Here is a 20,569-nt window from a genome sequence, read left to right as displayed (position 1 = left end):
CCGGAGGTCACACAGCTGGGGGCGGACAGAGAAGACAAAGGCCACCTGCCTGGCTTCCTGGCCCCGAAGGAAGGCACTCTGCAGTCTTTGGGCCGCACCCTGAATCACAGAAAACCCACCAGCCAGCACTTACAGAGCCAGGCCCCAGGTGCTGGGACACGATCTGAAACGCACTCTGGTTCAGAAGTGAGAAACCGAGGCTCTGTGTCAGGCCCAAGGCTGTGCAGCCCTGCCCTCCCCCACCCGTCTGAGTTCACGGGTGGTAGGGTCCCCTGATGTCACAGGCTGGGACCTGTGGGAGGGTGGGGTAAGTGACAAGGGTGCCCGGCCGTCAGGGGAGCCTCAGAACAGGCTCGAGTCGGATGCAATCTAGGAAGGGGACTGCCAGCGGCGCCCAAGCCACCGTCAGGGGACAGTGGGAGCAGAGGTGGGGAGCTGAGAACACGCGGCTGGGGAAGTAGAACAGTCTGACCGGCGCCCAACGGAGGTTTTCAAATAAAAAGGGTTTTAAGCCGAGACACCCTCTCTCCCACTTTCAAATGAGATTTTATGTGGAAACCCAATATGTAGAAGGAATAAGAGTGGGGTCGTTTGGGGTGAAGCAAGAATGGGGGCGAACCCGCCTTTTGAGCCCTCACTCCTCAGCTGACACCCCAGAGGGTTCCACCCCTGGGGAGCTTTTCGTGGACCCGGATAAGGGGAGAGCTGACATTGGGCAGGAGGGGAGGTTAGGGCCAGTCTGTGCAAGGACCCAAAGGCATGGCTGAGGAGGGGATGGGGGCAGGAATGTGACCAGCTGCCCCTGGCATGGGGGAGTGGGAGGATGCCCTCCCGGTGGGCGGACTCCTGCCCACCCCACCCCCAGGGCTCCTGCCTGCCTCTCCTGTGTCTGAAAAGGCTGCCAGGCCAGGCTCCAAACAGCTCAGCTGTCAAAAGGGAAACTCTTTGCCCTTCGCCCCAAGAAAAGGGGGAAGCAAAGCAGGGACACAGTGAAGACACTGTAGCACTTATTATTTGTTAGACATCATTCCAGGCATGAAGGACACGGCAATGAGATGACAGGCTCCTGGAGCTTACGTGAAAACCCTAAAGAGTCAGGGAGGAAAACGCCTTGAGAGTTTTCAAGCCCATTTCACACCACACACATGCCCCTCCAATGCCTGCATCTCCTCTGGACCGTCCCTGCCAAGGTCACGGGTCCAAGCTTGAACATCTCCAGCCGCAGGGCACTTGCCCCCTACACAGGCAGAGGCCTGCTCCTGAGAGCTCCAGGTGGCCACACTGAAGACCCTGGGTCCCTCCCCACCCAGCCTAGGCGAGGGAGTCCACAGAGCACTGAACACACCGTTAAACGTGCAAGTTTTACTTTTGATCACGACAAAATATGAAGCTTCATCTCGAGTTTTGCTGGTTCTGAGTCAATTGCTCGGAACCAAAGGAAATGAGCCGTCTCCCTTCTCACCTGCCCAGAGTTCCCAGGTCCCTGGGTCTCTGGCACCGCCCGTCCCCTGCTTTGCTCCCCTCCCGTGACCTTCAAGCAGTGGGTTGCCAGGGTGGGCCCCTGCTGGCCCCCACTTCTGTCCTGCCATCCCTTCCAACCAGGCCTCCCTCCTCCTGACCTGAGTGACCTCTGAGGAGCAGAGGGGAAGCAGGTCTTTGAGGAGCCTCTCTGGCCTCGAGCCAGGCCAGGCCAGGGTCCAGGAGAGCCCCAGAGCAAAAGGTACTGTGGCCTGGCAGGAATCTGGGGATGCCAGATGCCAGGAGCAGCCACCTCGGCCGGGTCCCCGCGCTCAGACCCCCGGAGGACCCCTCCCCTTCCCCACGTGTCCCCGTGGTTGCCGGATGAGGCCTTGCAGCCTTGTGGGCGGCAGCGGGGGAGCCGCATTTCCAAGGAATAGGAGCCGATGGGCAGGCCAGATGGAAGCAATTACCGGAGGGAAAGGGGGAGAGGTGGGGGCCGGCAGGGGCTGGGAGGGGCCGCAGAGGGGAGGGAGGAAGGAGAGCCCAGCCCTGCCCAGCTGAGAGAGGCAGGGGATGGGGAGGCAGGACCGGCAGGGCCAGACGTGGGCTTCGGGGCTGCACAGAGCCCTGGGCTGCGAATTGGGAGGGCTGTGTTCTCGTCACCCACACCCGGTGGCCTTGAGCAAACCCTGTCACACCTCTGAGCCTCGCCCTCTTCATGGGTCACAGGGCAGGGGAAGATGAGCTCGCAGAGTTGCAGGGCAGAAGCGAACTGGGCTGAAAAGTGCAGGTTTTGGAAACAGGCCTAGCGAGGAGTCCCAGCTCAGCTGCTTAGGAGTCGTGTGACCTTGGCCGAATGGGTTAATCTTCCAGAGCCTCCATGGCTTCAGTTACAAATGGGCTTAATGAAAGGGTCGTGCTTACGTGAAGTGATGTAAATAAGCGGACAGCACTTTTTTTTTTTTTAGGTTTATTGGGTCAGGCTTTTAATAAGTGCTCGATAGATAAATCATAACTAGTTTTGTTATTTACTAAGTCCCTTTTTACTATTATAAGGACAGGTATTTGCAGAGGCTGCACGGGCAGAGGACACAGGGCAGACCATGGACACAGGAGCATCACCGCAGGCCCTGGAACGTGCACCCCGGAGGAGGGTTTGGACCCACGCAGAACAACAGTGCGCGAGCCCGGCACTCTGCACACTGCTCCGTGCCCTCTTTCTAGCAACCATGGTCCCCACCCTGCCCAGGAAAGCAAGATCCTGGGGCCCCTGACACACTGGGGCTTTGAAGTGAAGCTGCAGACAGGAAGAAGGGGCCATCCTACGGCCAGGCCTTCCTCACCCCCGCGGCCCAGGGGGCCACCCCCCCGGCCACCCCCCGGCCCCAGCAGCACCCTCCTCCCTGCTGGGCTCAGGGCAGAGGCCAGGGCTTCAGATTCTAGAGCGTTCACATCATCTCTCTGCAGGATGGCTTGGCGGGGTGTGGGGTGGCAGAGATAAGGCAGTCATCCGGCTGGAGGTCTCCCGGTCCCAGGCAAGGGGCCAAGATTAAAGTAAAACCTGCAGCTTGGGATGGCCTTCCTCACGCTGAAGAGCGATCAACCCAGTGCAGCCCCTGGCAGAGTTCACCCCGTGCCAGCCTCAGGGGCACGAGTCGGAGGCCCGTGGCACCTGGCTGGGGCCCACGCATCACACACAGCTGCTCCCACTTGCAGCTACATTTGACCACTTCCTCTATCCGTAGAATAAAGAGTGTCACTCACACTCACATTCACACACACACACACACACACACACTAGGAATGTGATACAGGTCAGGAGTGAACGTGAGGCCAGGGGTGGCCGCAGCCCCTCCAGGGGCACTCAGAACACTCGTGCAGAAGCGCTGAGCACCTCTGGGAAGGGGTGACAAACGAGAGAGGGGAATTAATGACTAGAGGCACCCAAACCTGCCTGCCCTAGTCATTTCCTCAAGGAAACCAAAGGTTTCAGGTCAAGGCCAAGAGTCGAGAAGGAAGGAGGACCCGAGGTCGAGAGGCATGAGAAGCCAGCTCGTTTCTGCAGGGAAGTGTGTAACCCCAGGGCAACTGAGGAGTCAGGAGGGGGAGGCAGGCCCTGCATGTTTTCTGGGTGTCCCCCCACCTGACTGCCCTGCTCCCTGGCACCGAGGGTCCAATTCCCAGGGCCTGGGGACTCAGCTGGCTTGTGGTGGATGCCTTGGGCACAGTCTGCAGGTCTGGCTCTCAGACTCTGGGACCCTCTGGGACATTGATCTGAAGGGTCCCTTTCAGGAGGCTGGAGGGTCCCACCCCACCATGGGCTGGGATCCCTTTGTGTCATTCTGAGATGGAGGGATCCCTTCTCCACGACGGCGGGGGCAAACCTTTGAGCTGCTCTGAGAGGAAGAATTCGCCCAGAGAACATACCCAGGTAGGGTCTGGGCGGGCACCCAGTGCAGGGCAGATACCAGGCTAGTAGGGGTAAACCACAGACGGCCACAGGTTAAGCTGGGGCACAGGAAGGGGGGACTGGCCTCTCTGCTCCAGTTGGTGAAGGGTAGGGGGGCCTCTTTCCAGGATTTGTTATATAATTCTGAAAGGAGCAGATTCTCGGTTCTCTCCAGAAAACTGGATCCCAGAGATCTAAGAGGGCTGGCAGGGTGGAGAGGCTGAGCTAGTCTGTTTCTGAGGAGTGGGGACTGAGTCACTGCTCTGGGTAGGGAAGGGGTGAGGGAGGGAAGGGAAGGCGGCCCAGAAGACGCCGAGGGCTTCCTTGGCCTGGGCCTCCACTACGCACGGGCCAGGGGCCTGTGGCTCTGAGCACAGCCCACTCCCAAGCCACAGATGCCTCTCCACCCACAGTCGAAGCAAGAGGCTCCCGCGCTACTTTCCTAACTCCACCTCCCGTCTACCCTCCCCTCCTAACCCCTGACCACCCGGACTCTGGGGGAAAGCCCCCGACTCCTGGCTCCCCCTCAGCTGCTGGGAGGGAGACCCAGGGCTCAGGGGACAGACTGAGATCTCCCGCCCAACACATGGATGCTGAGGGATGGAGGCACGAAGAGCACGTGCAGGGGAGACACAAGCAGAGCCAGGAACAGGCTAGAGGGACCTGGGCCACCTCGGCTCGGGCAGGGGTTATTCACAGATGAGCTCCCGGCAAAGAGAAAAAGCCCCAGAAGTTCATTTCTAGGCCCCAAACAGCTGGCGCCTCCCAGGCACCCCCTCTAGAATTATGGGGCAGCTTTGGTGAGTGTGGAGAACTTTGGAGAGTGCGGGAGAACCGCTGCTAATAGCAAACACTCGCATACCTCCGCCTCTGTGCAGGCACCTTCCACAGTGCCCAACGCCTTTATGATCCCCCCCCCCCCGCCCCCCGTGGCACAGCAAGGCTCAGGAGACCGCGGTATTGGTTTGTGCCTCTGGTGACACCCTAGCTGTACCAGGCCCGTTCCCAAGGTTCCGCAAAGAATAAGTCTGCCTGAACTTGGCTTCCACACTGTGCCTCCCCGCAGCGGTGGAAAGCACAGGCTTCTGTGAGAAGCGCATGGGGGTGCCAGCCTGTGGGTGGGCATGAGGTCACATGGGCACAGCTGAGCACCCGGACGGTGCCTGTAGCCCCAGTCCTCTGGCAGAAGCCCCCAACCCCAGCACTCGGGACCCAGTCTGCGGGACAGACGGAGGAAGTGGCAGCAGTAGGTCAGGCCTCCTGGGCCCAGAAGGAGCCTCCCCCAGGACTGAGAATGGAGGGGGCAGTGCTGGCAGACATGTTGGCAGCTCTGGGCTGCCTGGGAGGTCCCAGCCAGCAGGGGCCCCAGGGGGGCACCCAGCACAGATGGCTGAGCCCAGCGATTCTGCCCCCAGCTGGACTCCACCTTCACCCCAACCCCATCCCATCCCACTGCCCACCAACCAGGCAGCTCTGTGGCCCAGTGGCCTAGGCCCAAAGAGCCCCGCAACGTGGACTGGTGTATTGGGCACAGCCAGCCTGCAGCTAGCAGCCCCACCTTTGGGCTCTGCTTGGTGACCTTGGGTCTCCTGCACACAGCCAGACCCAGCAGAGCCTGCCACTTGCAGGCAAGCCAGCCCAGGATCTCCTGGACTCGGTGGGGCAGTTGTGGCCAGAAGTCGGCTCAGAGGATGCGCAGGGGTGGGGGCTAGAAACTTTCCAGAGAAGAGGACCGTCCCGTTTGCTCACTCCCAAGGAGCAGAAAGAATCGGCTTCCCGCGAAAAACTGGTCCAGGGCAAGGGATCCCAGGGCTGTGGCCTCCCCACCCGGCCCCGGCCCCGCGCGGCGCCCACGTGCCCGGCCCGACCACCTCCCCGGCCGCGGCGCCGGGCGGGGAACCGGGCAACCGGGCAGCCGGGACCCGGAGGCGCTCCCCACCCTCCCTCGCGGGCCCCACGGGGACCGGCCGCCGCGTACTCACCCTCGCGGGTGGCGCGGGGCGAGGCAGGACAGTTCCGCGCGCAGCTCCGATCCGCTAGGCGCACGGGCTGGAGGCGCGGCACTGGCGCGGCGGCTCCGCTCGGCCCGGTCCCTGTCCCGGGCTCGGGGCCGGCCTGTGAGCGGGTAAGTCCGCCTGCTGGGAGGTGGGGGCCGGGCACAGGCGGGGGGCGGGGAAGGGGCCGGACACGCTTGCGCACACGGCCGGGGAGCCGACTGGGGAGCGGGCGGGCAGGAGGAGGAAGGGCGGGGTGGGGGAGGAGGAAGGACTCGACTCGGGAGATCCTGCTTGCGGGCGGGGCCGATGCCGGGGGCTCGCGATGGTCCGGGAGCCGCGGAGGCCAGCGGAGAGGGCAGGCGGCGGGGCCAGGAGCGAGGGGCGCGGAGGGGTCGACCGACCGGGCAGGCGCGGAGGGGCGGGAGAGGAGGCTGGTGGGGTGAGGGTTGAGTTCTGGCGGGCGCAGCCTGTGAGTGGCACCAGGATGGATATGCCCAACGCAGCCTCTGCACACCCTCCTGGAAACAATGAGACCCAACAAAGGGTTCTCCGCTCTCCCACGCGATGAACCGTGTCCTTCCCTCGCTCGGGAAAGTGAGGCACAGAAGAGGGAGGGCCACCTGCACTCCCCATGCACGGTGGCCAGGTGCCCTGGACGGAGACCTGGACCCTCCCTCTGCCCTAGTCTCGACCTGCCACCCCCAAACTGCTCCCTCTGCAGCCTCTTTGCACACCCTCTCTTTGGCCCTGAGAAAGCTTCTCAGTTGCTGTTCCTTACTGAAGGCGCCAAACATCCTGTCTCCAGGGGAAACCCCATCAGGCCCTTACCCTGGTTCCTGGGGCCACCCACCCCAATCAAACCTGGGAACTACTCAGGCCGAAGAATAGTCCAAAAGTCACCCGCAGGACAATCCCCATCCCCCCAGACACTCCTTCATAGGTGCACAGCATTTACTGAGCGCTTAGTGTGAACAGCCTGATGCTGGGGGCTCCAGGGCTCCAAGGAAAAACGTAAGACACGCCCCGCCCCCCCCCCCCCGGAAGCTTACTAGAAAGAAGGCTCACAATGGACTCCCACTCAAAAATAAATTAGGACATAAAAGCTTTTGCACAGCAAAGGAAACCATAAACAAGATGAAAAGACAACCCTCAGAATGGGAGAAAATATTTGCAAATGAAGCAACTGACAAAGGATTAATCTCCAAAATTTACAAGCAGCTCATGCAGCTCAATAACAAAAAAACAAACAACCCAATCCAAAAATGGGCAGAAGACCTAAATAGACATTTCTCCAAAGATATACAGACTGCCAACAAACACATGAAAGAATGCTCAACATCATTAATCATTAGAGAAATGTAAATGAAAACTACAATGAGATATCATCTCACACCAATCAGAATGGCCATCATCAAAAAATCTACAAACAATAAATGCTGGAGAGGGTGTGGAGAAAAGGGAACCCTCTTGCACTGTTGGTGGGAATGTAAATGGATACAGCCACTATGGAGAATAGTATGGATGTTCCTTAGAAAACTAAAAATAGAACTACCATACGACCCAGCAATCCCACTACTGGGCATATACCCTGAGAAAACCATAATTCAAAAAGAGTCATGTACCACAACGTTCATTGTAGCTCTATTTACAATAGCCAGGACATGGAAGCAACCGAAGTGTCCATCAGCAGATGAATGGATAGAGAAGATGTGGCACATATATACAATGGAATATTACTCAGCCATAAAAAGAAACAGAACTGGGCTTCCCTGGTGGTACAGTGGTTGAGAGTCCGCCTGCCGATGCAGGGGACACGGGCTTGTGCCCCTGTCCGGGAAGATCCCACGTGCCGCGGAGCGGCTGGGCCCGTGAGCCATGGCCGCTGAGCCTGCGCGTCCGGAGCCTGTGCTCTGCAATGGGAGAGGCCACAACAGTGAGAGGCCTGCGTACCGCAAAAAAAAAAAAAAAAAAAAAAAAAAAAGGAACAAAACTGAGTTATTTGTAGTGAGGTGGATGGACCTAGAGTCTGTCATACAGAGTGGAGTAAGTCAGAAAGAGAAAAACAAATACCGTATGCTAACACATATATATGGAATCTAAAAAAAAAAAAAAAAGTGGTCATGAAGAACCTAGGGGCAAGACGGGAATAAAGATGAAGACCTACTAGAGAAGGGACTTGAGGATACGGGGAGGGGGAAGGGTAAGCTGTGACAAAGTGAGAGAGTGGCATGGACATATATACACTACCAAACGTAAAATAGATAGCTAGTGGGAAGCAGCCACATAGCACAGGGAGATCAGCTCGGTGCTTTGTGACCACCTAGAGGGGTGGGATAGGGAGGGTGGGAGGGAGGGAGATACAAGAGGGAAGAGGTATGGGGACATATGTATATGTGTAACTGATTCACTGTTATAAAGCAGAAACTAACACACCATTGTAACGCTATTATACTCCAATAAAGATGTTAAAAACAAAAAATAAGTTAGGACAGGATGTGACCAAGTGTAAGGTGTGCGTAACTGACAAAGAGGGTTCACGGAAATGCCAGCTCAGGCTCACTTCAGCGGAAACTGGAGGGTTTATCTGCTAAGAACATATAACAGAGGAAGCTCTACCCTGCGTAAGCAAAGTGGAGAAGGCAGGGTGAAGATAGAGGGCTTCAAGTGCTTCCACAGGTGACTCTCCATCCTAAGTCCCACCTTGCGTGGGCAGAGGTTTTTCCTACATTTCCCCAGTGTCTAAATTATGCTTGAATAGTGCCTTTGGCTTTGTCAATCAAGCATTCATCCAACAAATGTTTATTGTGTATCAGCTCCAGGTCTGGCACAGTGACTAAAGTCTCTGCCTGGGTCAAGGTTAGAGGAAGAGAGAATAGCCTCCCTGGTACGTGGGTGGGAAAAGTGGCCCACAGAGAGTAAGCAATCACCCAAAGCGACTAGGTGAGTGTGGCAGAGCTGACCTGAGAATCAGCCCAGCTCCTAAACTTTGCAAACTCCTTAATGAACTAGATCTAAACATGGTTGGCAGTTCTTGTTATGAGCCATGTAAACTTCACTCTGTGGGAAAACAGAACTGAAGGGCCAAATTTTGCTCCTGGAGACCTGATTTCCAACTCTGCCTCGGTCACTAAGTAGCTTTAATTTTCTTACTAGAAAAAAATGGAAATAACTGTGCTTATTCAAAGGGATGTAAGTTCAAATGGATACACATTTGCTCTGGCAGTACAAGGTGCTGTATAAGTACGTGCTTTTATTATGCACACGGAACCAGTAAGCTGTATTCAGATCTCCTCCCTTCCCCCTCCCCCAGCTTATCCCAGACCTGGTTACTGGGTGCCCAGAAGCTAACTGAGATCCTGACTCCTCCCCTTAGGCCACAATGTGCTTAGAATTTTTTTTTTTTTTTTTTGCGGTACGCGGGCCTCACTGCTGTGGCCTCTCCTGTTGCAGAGCACAGGCTCCGGACGCACAGGCTCAGCGGCCATGGCTCACAGGTCCAGCCGCTCCGTGGCACGTGGGATCTTCCCGGACCGGGGAACGAACCCGCGTCCCCTGCATCGGCAGGCGGGCTCTCAACCACTGCGCCACCAGGGAAGCCCTGTGCTTAGAATCTTTTCCCCCAGTTTCTTAATGGCACAGCCAGATGCTTAGCTGGCTGCCTAGAACCCACATCATCTGTGGGGCAGGAGGAAAGGATTCTGGTACTTTTCACCTGGAGCCCCTCCCGGCTCCACTGCCCCCCTTGCCCATCTACAAGGCACTGGGATTTGCTTAGCAAGAGGCAGTGTGGTGGGACAAGCGGGGCTTCGGCTCCTAAAACTGTTCCTGTCGGAGACCAGCTGTGCCAAGGGCGTATCAAGACACCCTGAGGGTCAGTGGTCTGGGTCCTGGTCCCCTTCCAAGCCATGCTGCCTCCATTCCCACCTCCTCAGCGCCCCCTTTACCTCTCTGGTTCTGTCTCTGCTGTGGAGGAGGTGGCGGACAACACTCTGCTAGGGCGACCAGGGGGCTTCTCTCTCTCTAGGGAGTAGAGGGAGGAGACAGAGGAGCAAAGGGCGAGGGAGGGGCAGGTGCATCTGGAGCTGGGAGGCCCTGGACTTGTGGCCCACCCCCGGGCAGGCAGGGGTGTGTGTAGGAGGCGTGGCGCCCTCGACACATGTGTCTCACAGGCTTTTGGCTCCCGTCCTTCACATGTGCCACGTTAGCATCCTGCCGACCAGGAGGAGGGAACAGCAAGATGCCGTTTGAGGAAGAAATAAACCCAATCCAGCATCTCAGACGCTTTTAAAAATAGCAACTCCGGGATGGTGTTTCAGCTCCTATTTTTATCAGATTTATATGGCTGGACGCTGGAGCTGAGCTGTTCCCAGGGTTCTCAATAGCAGCGGACATCACTATTGTAGTCTTAGAAACCTGCCGTAAGGCGAAGGCTAAAATGCACTCCAGGAACCTGTCGGCTGGACGGGATCCCTGAGAAGCCACTGCACACAGCCCTTGTCTCTTTTGGGGCCATGATCAATTAACCACAGAGAGTTTATGGCTTGCTTTTTGCCTTCAAGTCTCTTGGTTACCATGACTTCAGTGCATAATTGAGGATTCACTGCCTTCTAATCCGGAAGTCCTTTTTAATATCTAACCCCAATATACCTGCTGTGTCCTTTAGGCCCTTCTCACGGTAGAAAAATGGCAGGTAACATTTATAGGTCTTACCATGTCCACAAAATCCTCTTACTTAATCCTCACAAAGCCCCTCGGGGTAGGCACCGCTATCACTCCTAGCTTACAGACAGTTACATAACTTGCCCGAGATCATATCTGGTTATGGTGCAGGTTCTATGCCAGAGTCACCAGACCATGCTGGCTCTCAAAGGAGGCGGTTCCAAACACTAAGCAATTTCCCCTTCGCCTTGACTTTCATTTCTTCCTCATGATCCTGAAGGAGAAACTGGTCAGGGTACTACCGGACGTGTGTGCCCCATGCTAGAAGCCAAGTTCTAGGTCCCGGCCGCGCTGAGCCACTGTCTCCCTGCCTGCTGGCCTCGGCTTGTGCTGGCCACGCGGCTCTCAGGCTTCAGCCCGGAAGTCTGGCTTCTCTCGGCATAAGCCGCCACAGCCCCCCCCCCGCCGGGTCTTCTCAAAGCACTCGTGTCCATGGAGTTACTGTGTAATTACGTCTACGTGGCTCACTAAATTGTAAACTCCAGGAGAGCTCTAGCTCCATATTCTTGTCTAAAAACAAAAAGTAGGGTCGATATTCAAAACCTTGTTGATTGAACTGAAACACTGTAGTCCATGCTTATTTTTTAAGTGGTTAAAACTTGGTAACTTCAAGTTTATAGAGACTTTGGAATCCAGTGTAATTTCAGTAAGAATATGGAGCGAACACAGGGCTGCCAACATTTATTTTGCTAAGTGAGGATTTTTAAAAAACAACTACTGTTAATTATCAGCATCTTCTTACAAAAGAAAGACCACTTTAGGGTTCAATATACGGGTCTGGAATAAAGATTTAGTCCTTTCTGAGAAGGCAGAGTTAGCAGACCCACGTCAGCCTATTCAGAAATAAAATAGATACATTAAACTATTTTGGAATAGAAGCATTACAAGAGAAACATTTTCAAATATTACTTTGTACGTAATCGTTTCTTGATTTGTTTCTCCATTTGAGGATCTGTATCCAACAGAGTCAGGCAATGTGGAGCTAACTGCCCAACTCCTCCTGAAATGTTATTTTTCTCAGTGTCCTGAAGGAATGCTGACAGAACACTCAGCAATTCTGCTCTATGAGGAAACCTCTGGGCAAACAGAGAGGAGCCGAGGAACAGCAGTCCTGTCTCCAGTTGCTCCCCTCCCTCCCCAACCACGCTGGGAAGAAAGTCGGCCAAGAACTGGGGCCTGGTGGCCGGTGGGGAGCCCTCCAGGACTTATCTGGGAAGGTGACATCTACCTCCAGGAGAGCAGGGACACAGGCGCGCACACCGAGGGCACGCGGCTAAACACACAAGGACGTCCACGCTGCCAGAGGGGGCTGGCGCTGCTCGTCTTGCTCAGGACGCTCTCTCCGGGGCGGCGGGATGCTGGGTTCTGCTAAGGGAAGGCAGGAGGAAAGCCAAGGCAGAGGAGGGGGTGGTTCTCATTCTGCATCCCTCGGGCTGAGGACCGTCTGTCCGCCCACTAGCCCGGAGGCCGGGAGCTTCTTTTTAGTCATCTCTGTATCCCCAGCGCTTAGGACACTGTCTGGCTTGAGTCCATCAGCGAGTCAAAGCTTTGGACTCCACCACAACCATGTCACTTTGCCCTGTTGGTTTACGATCACCCAGCACATCACTCCGTAGTGGATCCTCATCCCCGTTCCCCTTGACAAAGAAATAGGCTCAGGACGCCTCGGGTGGACACCAGGAAGAGACCATTTACCACTATCTAGGGCAGCGCTTGGCCTGTAGTATGTGTTAAATAAACACGCAAGGAACAAATGAGTGGCGCTCGGCTCTGACTCCAGTCTCCTGGCGCTCAGTCCAGGGGATGCAGAGTAAGAGCTACCCCCTCGTCTGCTTCAGCTTTCCTCCTCCTTTCACTTTGCGGGACACACATCCTGTCTCCCCTGAGAGTGTGTCCTGAGGAAACGAGACCCAGTAACCCACAGCCCCATGCTAAGGAGCAAACGCCAGCCCCTCTCCAGCAGTGTGATACATCTGTCCGCTGGGCTGGGAAGAGAGCCTCCTGTGTTTAACTGCATGCCGTCAACGCCCGCACCCGAGTCCCTGTTCTGCTGGAGCAGTGGTAGGTGCCATCTTCCCAGATAAGCCCTTGATGGCTCCCTACAGGCCATAGCCTTGGACACTGAAGTCCCTTCCTGGCCTCGCGACTCTATGGACATTCTATTCTATTCTGTGATGCTGGTCATACCTTGCATCCAAGAACCTCAGGGCTTTCAGACCCCACTGCAACCGTGTCACTTTGCCCTGTTGAGACACTGTTTGTATTTGATCTTCTGGCTGCTCCCTGCGAGTTGCTGTATCTTCCTGCCCAGATAACAAACTCAAGGCCACGGACTCCCTGACCAAGAAGCCAAGGCAAAGGCAGGCTTCTTGGGCTTTGCAACATCTGACTCTTATTAAGGCCCTCCCACTTCCAGGAGCGGCCATGCTCCATCCTTGTCAACAACAGTGTATCAACAGGATTGGCTCACACATGGGAAGTGTGACCTCAATGCTGGGGAGAGAAAGAGGAAGTACTGTCAGAAAGACTCTATCGATTACTCCCACCAGACAGGTGGAGATACAGTAAGTGGGAAGAAGGCAGAGCGCCCCGTGGCGGCAGAGCAGGAAGGAGTGAAAGCAGAGGGAGGCTCAGCTGGATTCCGGATGTGAAGACAGCCAGGACGGGTGCACGGGGGCCTACAGAAAGCCCCAAGCCCTCCGGGCCAGCTGGGGCTGACCCCCAGACACTCACCCCCTTCTTAAGACCTTCCCCCTCCGGAGTGGGAGGTTCTGCCCACTCCGCTTCCCCAGCAGGCCACACCGTGGGTCCACACCGAATGAGACCGATAGTTTATTCTCATGCTGGAAAGAAACCAGTAGAAAATATATTAAAAAAAAAAAAAAATTCACTTGGTGCTAAAATCCGGCTGCCCTTCCCACCACCCCACCGACCCCCCCGCCCCATACACATCAGTGCTCTTCTCCGACTCAGCTTCTCTGGGCCTCCTGCAAGAGCGCGAGGAGGGGGTCATCAGCTCTGAGGGCAAAGGTGAGGGTGCGGCGGCCGTAGTGCTCGGGGTCCTGCTCCAGGTTCTCGATCACCTCGGCCAGCAGGTGGGCCCGCTCCACGCCCGCACCAGGGGCCTCGAAGCCCAGGGCAGTGAAGTGCACGTGCAGGTGGTAGTAGGAGGGCAGGTAGTGCAGGTACACGCGAAGGCGGTCTCCCGCCACCTGGTAGCGCTGCAGGATGGCTTCCTGGCAAGAAAGGGGAGGGTCGGGGAGGCTCACCCTGCTGCCCACACACCGGCGCCAGAACCCCCTCCTGCCCACGGCCCCGACCAGCCTCTCCACCCGCTGTTGGCTTCGGATCCCTGTCTTCCATTCTTGGGAGTCAGCAAGTGCAGGTGACAGCAGCAAAGCGGAGGCTCTTTCTCCCAAGGATGGGGACGGTGGCCTCGATCCGGCTTCCCCGCTCCAACCTGGTAAAACACCTGCTTCCTCACAGTTGCCACTGGGCCTCTAGGAAGTCTCGGTGCTAAGGACAGGCCCAGGTTTCCAAGACTGTGGGGGCCATCCTGCCCTGGATGATTTACCAGACTTGTAGCATCAAGTAGGTGGGAAGAGGCCCTGTTTTCTCTTTCAGCATAGAGCAGAGTGGAGCTGGGCTGCGGCAGAGCTAAGGGCTTGGTGGCAGAGAAAGGATAGGGGAGGGGGCGCGAGCAGGGCTGCCCTGGACAGACCGGGGAGTCATAATCGGATCATCAAATCCTTGCAGGGCCCCTGGTGGAAGAGGAAAGCATCACCTCCGGCCCTGGCTCCCTTTGCCTGCCCCAACCTTGCTCAGGGGTAGGGCTTCTTCTACCACACCCCTCAGGAGCCCCCGGGGCTTGGAATTAAGAGGAGGCTTAATTTCCGCTGTAGGCAAATCCCTGGGGCCGCGGCGGCGAGGGGGAGACAGGGCCTCAGCTGCGCAGAGTGCACCCTGGGATTGCATTCTGCTCTGCATTTGGCGCTCCCCCAGGGATCTCGGCAGCAGGGTGACACCAGGGCCAGGGCACCCAAAGCGCTTCCTGGGGGGTGCTGCCGGGACTGCCAGGGCAGGCGCAAGTGCTGGCCCAGCATCGCCCAGGGGCTCTGCGTCCAGAGGCTGTTTCAGCAGAGAAACGAGTTACTGGGAAAAGAGAAAGGCAGCCAGGGGGATGGTGACGTGGGCATGCGGGCAGAAGGCAGTCGGCACAGGACAGGGAGGGGCCGCAGGTGAAGGGAGCGTGGCCCCAAGCACAGCCCCTCCTTCAGGTCTGCGGCAGAGCCTCAGCAGCTCTTGTTGAACCTGACCTGGTGGGGGGAGCCTCTTCCCCGCTGGGCACCCTGGTGACAGCAGGCCTGCCATGGAGGCCGCATCTTCTAATGTCTCAGGCCGAGACCAAGCCCACAGAATAATGGAATCAGAAGGAATAAGGACCCCCTCCAGACACCGAGGCCCAGAGAGGTGAAGTGACCTGCCTGAGGTCATCCAGTGGGCTAAGGTCAAAGCGTCAGAACCAGGACCAGGACCCAAGACTCGAGACTCTCTTCCCCCATCTCCCCTCGCCCCCAGGGCTCCTTTTAGCAACTCTTTAATTTCATTCGATTCAGCAAATCTCCCAGAGAGAAAGTATCCCAGAATGCCAGGTGCTAGAGGATGCAGTCTCTTCCCTCAGGGTAGATGAGGGGACACAGACACACGTCAGGTCGTGCACCATCTACCCGAGAAACACGTCTGGTATGATGTGGCTGTCGTGAGCGGGGCAGTAACCCCGGGATGGGAGGGCATCCCAGACGTGACCTGCTGGACACAGGCAGGGAGCAAAAGCGGGAACCCGAGCTGAGGAAGCCCGTGTCGGGTGAGGCAAGGGGGCTAAGAGTAGAGCTAGAGGGCAGGGCAGGACCAGGAACAGGGGCCTCGTGAGGCCCCCTAAAAGCCTTCATGGGCCACTGCACGGGCATTCAGAGAGGAGCCCTTTTCACGAGACAGACTTCTGGAAGGGGTGAGGAAAGGGGCCCAGGAACGCAATGGAACTGGAGTGTAACTGCCCTGGGCTCCGGCATAGATTCGGCCCCGGCAGCTCACCTGCCCCTCCTGGAGGATGTTCCTGAGCAGTGGCAGGTGCTCTGGGGTGAGGTCCCGAAGCGACTTGATGTCCCGGCGATGGCAGATGGCAATCAGATACAGGTCATCGAGCTGTGCGGAGACAGGCAGGGGTAAACCGGGCTCAGCAGGGGACAGGGCCGGGGAGGCTGCCGATCCCGGAATTCCGCCCAGAAACCAGAGAGCACCCACACCCCAAGGCCTGCAGTGTCCGCCACAGCCAATCCCAGGGACCCCGTGGCAGGACCAACCCCCAGGCAACGTGGGCGTCCTCGTGGCCAGGTGAGTGGGACAGTCTAAGGGGCAGAGCTTCTGTTTATTCTTCCTGCTAAAAATACCACATGAGAGTATTTACGTACTCACAGCTGCTGGGGAATGAGCGGCGGGAAGGAGGTTCAAGAAAATGCCAAGCACAACTCTTATGGTCTAATCGCATGCACAGAAGTAACTGCTGTAAGACATAAGGTGATACGAGTGCAGGAGGAAGAAGGACAGACTAGCTAGGGGGATCCCGAGAGGCTTCCTAGAAGAGAAGGCAGGGCACCCGGGTCTTGAAGAAGAGGTAGGGTTTGGAGAAAGGGCATTGAGGTAGAGGAAAGCAAAGGCTCAGAGGCAAGAAAGTCTAGGGCATCTAAGTGGGAGAGTAAACAACTCCATGTGCCTGGAATCAGAGGCAGGCGAGGAAGTGAAGAGGCATGTGGGGGGCTGAAGGGAGCCTCAGGCCAGCGGGGCAGTGAGCTCCACCACGGCTTCACCCTCTCCTCCCTTCCCCTATCTCACAGGGCTCACAGACGGCCCTTCCTGCCATCCGTCCTGAACACTGCCTTGCTGAGGACCTGGAGTTCACAACAGTCCTGAGACCCAAGGCCAACAAGGTCTTGAGCCAGAGAAGAGCAAACGGACTCTTCCTCTTGCCCAGAAAACCCTCCCAGCCGTCCCTGCTTACCCAAACCCTGGCCTTGGCCAGTTTCACATCCTCGTGCAAGGCAAGCCCCAGACACCAGGGCTCCAAGGGCCAAGGCATGGAGAGAACCCAGCAGCCCTCAGCCCTGCAATGTGAGCTGCGAGATTCCTCAGTAAGATAATCTGGGGACCATGAGTCACCCAACCAAATCCCCAAGGGCCCCAACTTAAAAACTTAGAATGACATTTTCCATATGGTGCGGGATGTCCAACTGTGCCTCTTCATGCCAACAGTCTCTCCATGCCATACACATTCTTCTCCTCCAGGGCCGTAAGAATCCAGGCTTTCTGCCCCAGACCTGCTACAGATGAGCCCAGTGGGAACCTCCCGGCAGATGGCTAAGCTGTGCCCACCCAGGCCTCCGTTTTGCCTACAAGTCCCTTCTGGGCTCTTCCTTCTCATGGCCTGTGTCCAGGACTCTCGCACTAGCTAGGGGCCCAAGGAGAAGTAGGAAATAAAACTGCTTGAACCTGGAGTGTGTGTGCATGTCTGTGGGTGTCTTCAGCTGTTCCACGTGTCACTGTCACAGGACTTCCAAATAACAGTAGCATTTATTTTAGATGGTATCTGCTGATGAATCCTAAACATGACATGAAATCACACCTCTCTGCTCCACTGGCATCGAGTGAAGCATGAAGGCTGTGATGGGTATCAGCTCACGGGATGGGCGAGGGAAGGAAAACAAACCCATTCTTTGGGATCAGACGTGACCCTGCATTTCCTGCAGGCAGCCAAAGGGCCCCGGCCCAGAGATACCGGTGATGGGCCTCACAGTGAGGTGAGGAAGGAGGAGAGAAGGCGGCCAGAGGCTGCAGAGGACAGGAGTGGCAGTGTGAGTGAAGACGGCTCCCGGGAAAGCTGCTCTCAAGAAGGTCAGGGCAGGGGCCGCTAGGGGGCCAGGCAGCAGAGCTGAGAGGCTTGGAGGAGGGGGGTGGCCCTGGGCCACCGGAGGCCTCCTCTGTGGCTTGGGTAGTGCAGGGGACTCCTTGGGTCGGTCACCCTACTTTCTGCCGGCCAGTGTTGCAGACCATGGGCCTGCCTGGATCTGCCGGTATCCAGGGCGCGGGGAGAGGGTGAACCGTCCACCTCAGGGCTCCAGGTGCTCCTGGAAGTGAGGGTGCAGCTCCCCAGCTTGGCTGGTAAAGGAACAGCCCGCGAGGTCATGGATGCAAACACTGCCCCATCCTCACCCCCAGGGTGGGAGGTGAGCCAGAAAGAGGCTTTAACTGGCCCATTAAAGTGTAAACATTTGTTTTAGGTGCTCCCACTGCAGAGAACTCAGGCCTCCCCTTTGGTTAATTATAATCTGCTTAGAGAGAGCGAGCAACATGAGGAGGAAGGGCAGGATTAAGGAGGCCCAGCGGCCTGGAGCAGGGCACTCAGAGACCAGAGAGGCCCAGCACGAAATCCCTTACCTGCTGCTGGTTCCACTTGAGGTCAGGGATGAGGACAAAGCCATCAGAGGGGTCTGGATTCTCAAAAACAATCCGGTCGGCTTCAGCCTTCCTGTCGAGAATATTGTACACCCACTGGAAGGAAGGGGAGAGAGGGGGTTCACAGACCAGTCATTTTCCCTGAGAGACACCCCACAGTGGGCCAGGTAGGCTCTCAGGCCTCCCCAGGAAGGACAGCCAAGTCTGAAAGGGCCACTATGCTCGGGGGACCGACACTGAGGCTGTCCTGTTCCGGGGAGCTACTCTTGGGGGTCCGGAAGGGACCTCCCCTCTCCGACTACAGCCATCCCCACAGGGGTCACGGCAACTCAGACAGGGCCATCTCTTCAGGCGGTTCCTGGCCGGCACTGTGCACGTGCTCTGCTCTGGCCTCACAGGCCCGGTCTGTAGCCGCCCCTTCCACTGCCCACAGGACACGGGAAAAGCGTCCCATGGGCGGGCCCTGTCCCACTTTATTCAGGACCACGGGCAGAGAGTCAGGCTGTGAGTTTCTTCTGCAGAGGAAGTCCGCTACACACCAGGGTGGGGAAAGGCTCAGGTTCTAGAAGTTAGTGTGCTGGGTTTCTCAGCCTGCTGGGATCCTTGTGAGGGCTGGGGTTAGCACCGCTGCCCCACCTGGGGACCCAGCTGACATGCACCCTTCATGACAAAGCGGAACAAACGCCACGTGGAGAGGCGATTACACAGACCTTTCCTGTTAACCCCAGGCTGCCAGCTCTCTCACGCCCTTTGATTAGCTGCTGTCAACAGTCTTCAGAGGACCCTTCCTTGGGCGCTGTGTGAATCCCAAGGGCATCACTTTACCATTAAGGTCCTGGAGGCCTCTCTGAAGAAGCCAGCCTGCAGGGAGGTTAAGATAAGAAGGCCCCTGTTCTCACGGGGATCCAACCCCCCAGCCCCGGCTCTTCTCCACTTCCCCAGAGGTCTGAGAGCCCTTTGCCAACACGACTTCCTTCCAGGCCAGTGAACTCTGTGCCTGAAATCCGAGAGCGAACCCTGCTGGAGAGCCACAGAGAGGGCAGGAGCTGGGCTCATACGGCTGCCCCTTCTGCCCCGCAGTCACGAAGGGCCTTAAGCTGCCCGAGCGGTGGATGGGAGGCCAGGGCGCCAACACGGCCAGGCCAGCGGAGGGCTCCTCTGCCCACCACCAGGAACGCTGGTGCAGCAGTGTCAGTGAGGGCCAGGGCTACACACATCCTCCCCCATGCCCCGCCGAGTCCACATCCTCTGCTGTCAGCCAGCAGAGCCAAGGCCAAGTGCAACTGTCTGAGATGCAGAGCGAGGAGGCAGAGAAAACCTGCCTGGGACAATCTGGGCCTCCCAGACCCCCTGGTAAGACCCACAGCCCGGTCACAATATGGTCAAGAAGAGCCTGGCAGTGCCACTTGTTGGGTGGAGTCGGGGGGCCGCCCAGCAGTGGCTTCCTCATGCAGCACTGAGGCCAGAGCGATGCACAGCCCAGCAGGTGGAGAACATTCCAGGGAGGGACATTCCAGTCAGAATGTCCTCTCTGACTGGAACTCTCTCTAAGAATGTGCTACTGGAGAAAAAAAGCCAGCTGGATCCTGACCTGAAACTTCCCAAAAATAAATGGGAGGGAGGGGATGGTGTCCCTGCGTGGAGAGCCCTGGTGTGGCCCAGCCTCCCTGGGGCCCTGCTTTTGCCCACAGATAAGCAGCTCTGCCTCCGCCTGGAAAGCAACAACATGTCGTCTGGGAGAGAATGAACAGACTCTGGAGCCCAACAAGACTGGGCTCATCTCTCACTTCCACCACTAACTAGCTGCACGCTGGCAAAGTGACTTCATCTGGGACTTCCCTGGTGGCACAGTGGTTAAGAATCCGCCTGCCAATGCAGGGGACACGGGTTCAAGCCCTGGTCCGGGAAGATCCCACATGCCGTGGAGCAGCTAAGCCCGTGCGCCACAACTACTGAGCCTGCGCTCTAGAGCCTGCGAGCCACAACTACTGAGCCCGCGCGCCTAGAGCCCGTGCTCCGCAACAAGAGAAGCCACCGCACTAAGAAGCCCACGCACCGCAACGAAGGCCCCCGCTCCCCACAGCTAGAGAAAAGCCCGCATACAGCAACGAAGACCCAACGCAGCCCAAAATAAATAAATACATAAAGAACTAGCATCTTAAAAAAAAAAAAAAGTGATTTCATCTCTCTAAGCCTTGGTTTCCTCCTTCCTCAAGAGGATCTAATAACACCCCCAAGTGAGGGTTGTGGTGCGAACTGTAAGTGAGAAAATGCGTGTGAAAGTGCCCAACACAGAGCCCTGCCCAGGGAGGCAACGGAGAACAGGGAAGGCACTGGGAAGGCTCCAAGGGGAGGTCAGGCTGGGCTTGCCCGAGGCTACAAGACCGACTGTGGAAAGGCAAAAAAGAAAGCGGACGAGAGCAAAGGAGGTGCGCCG

At 57.2% G+C, this 20,569-nt stretch overlaps 2 protein-coding genes across 6 annotated transcripts in view; both read right to left on the bottom strand.

Moving 5' to 3' along the window:
- The window catches only part of ST3GAL4 (ST3 beta-galactoside alpha-2,3-sialyltransferase 4), a 40,558-nt gene extending 27,112 nt beyond the window's left edge, over positions 1-13,446 (bottom strand). Inside the window, exon 1 of one of the 4 annotated variants that reach the window (XM_067751535.1) lies at positions 13,360-13,446. The gene's annotated coding sequence lies outside the window, so the exon portion shown is untranslated. Of the gene's footprint in view, positions 1-5,892; positions 6,057-13,359 lie in introns of those variants that run through there. The other 3 variants (XM_067751537.1, XM_067751534.1, XM_067751536.1) reach the window with 3 other exon arrangements.
- The window catches only part of DCPS (decapping enzyme, scavenger), a 35,530-nt gene continuing 26,253 nt past the window's right edge, over positions 11,293-20,569 (bottom strand). Inside the window, exons 4-8 of one of the 2 annotated variants that reach the window (XR_010946349.1) lie at positions 18,115-18,228; positions 15,718-15,828; positions 13,575-13,862; positions 13,360-13,469; positions 11,293-13,119 (exon numbers count right to left, since the gene is read on the bottom strand). Coding sequence is in view for 1 of the 2 variants with exons in the window: in XM_067751545.1 (XP_067607646.1) it covers positions 13,596-13,862; positions 15,718-15,828; positions 18,115-18,228 (492 nt within the window). In the remaining variant the exon portion in view is untranslated. Of the gene's footprint in view, positions 13,120-13,359; positions 13,470-13,501; positions 13,863-15,717; positions 15,829-18,114; positions 18,229-20,569 lie in introns of those variants that run through there. The other variant, XM_067751545.1, reaches the window with a different exon arrangement.

Source organism: Pseudorca crassidens, chromosome 9, assembly GCF_039906515.1.
Source record: "Pseudorca crassidens isolate mPseCra1 chromosome 9, mPseCra1.hap1, whole genome shotgun sequence".
Lineage (NCBI taxonomy): Eukaryota > Metazoa > Chordata > Mammalia > Artiodactyla > Delphinidae > Pseudorca > Pseudorca crassidens.
This window is presented reverse-complemented; position numbering and strand designations above follow the sequence as displayed.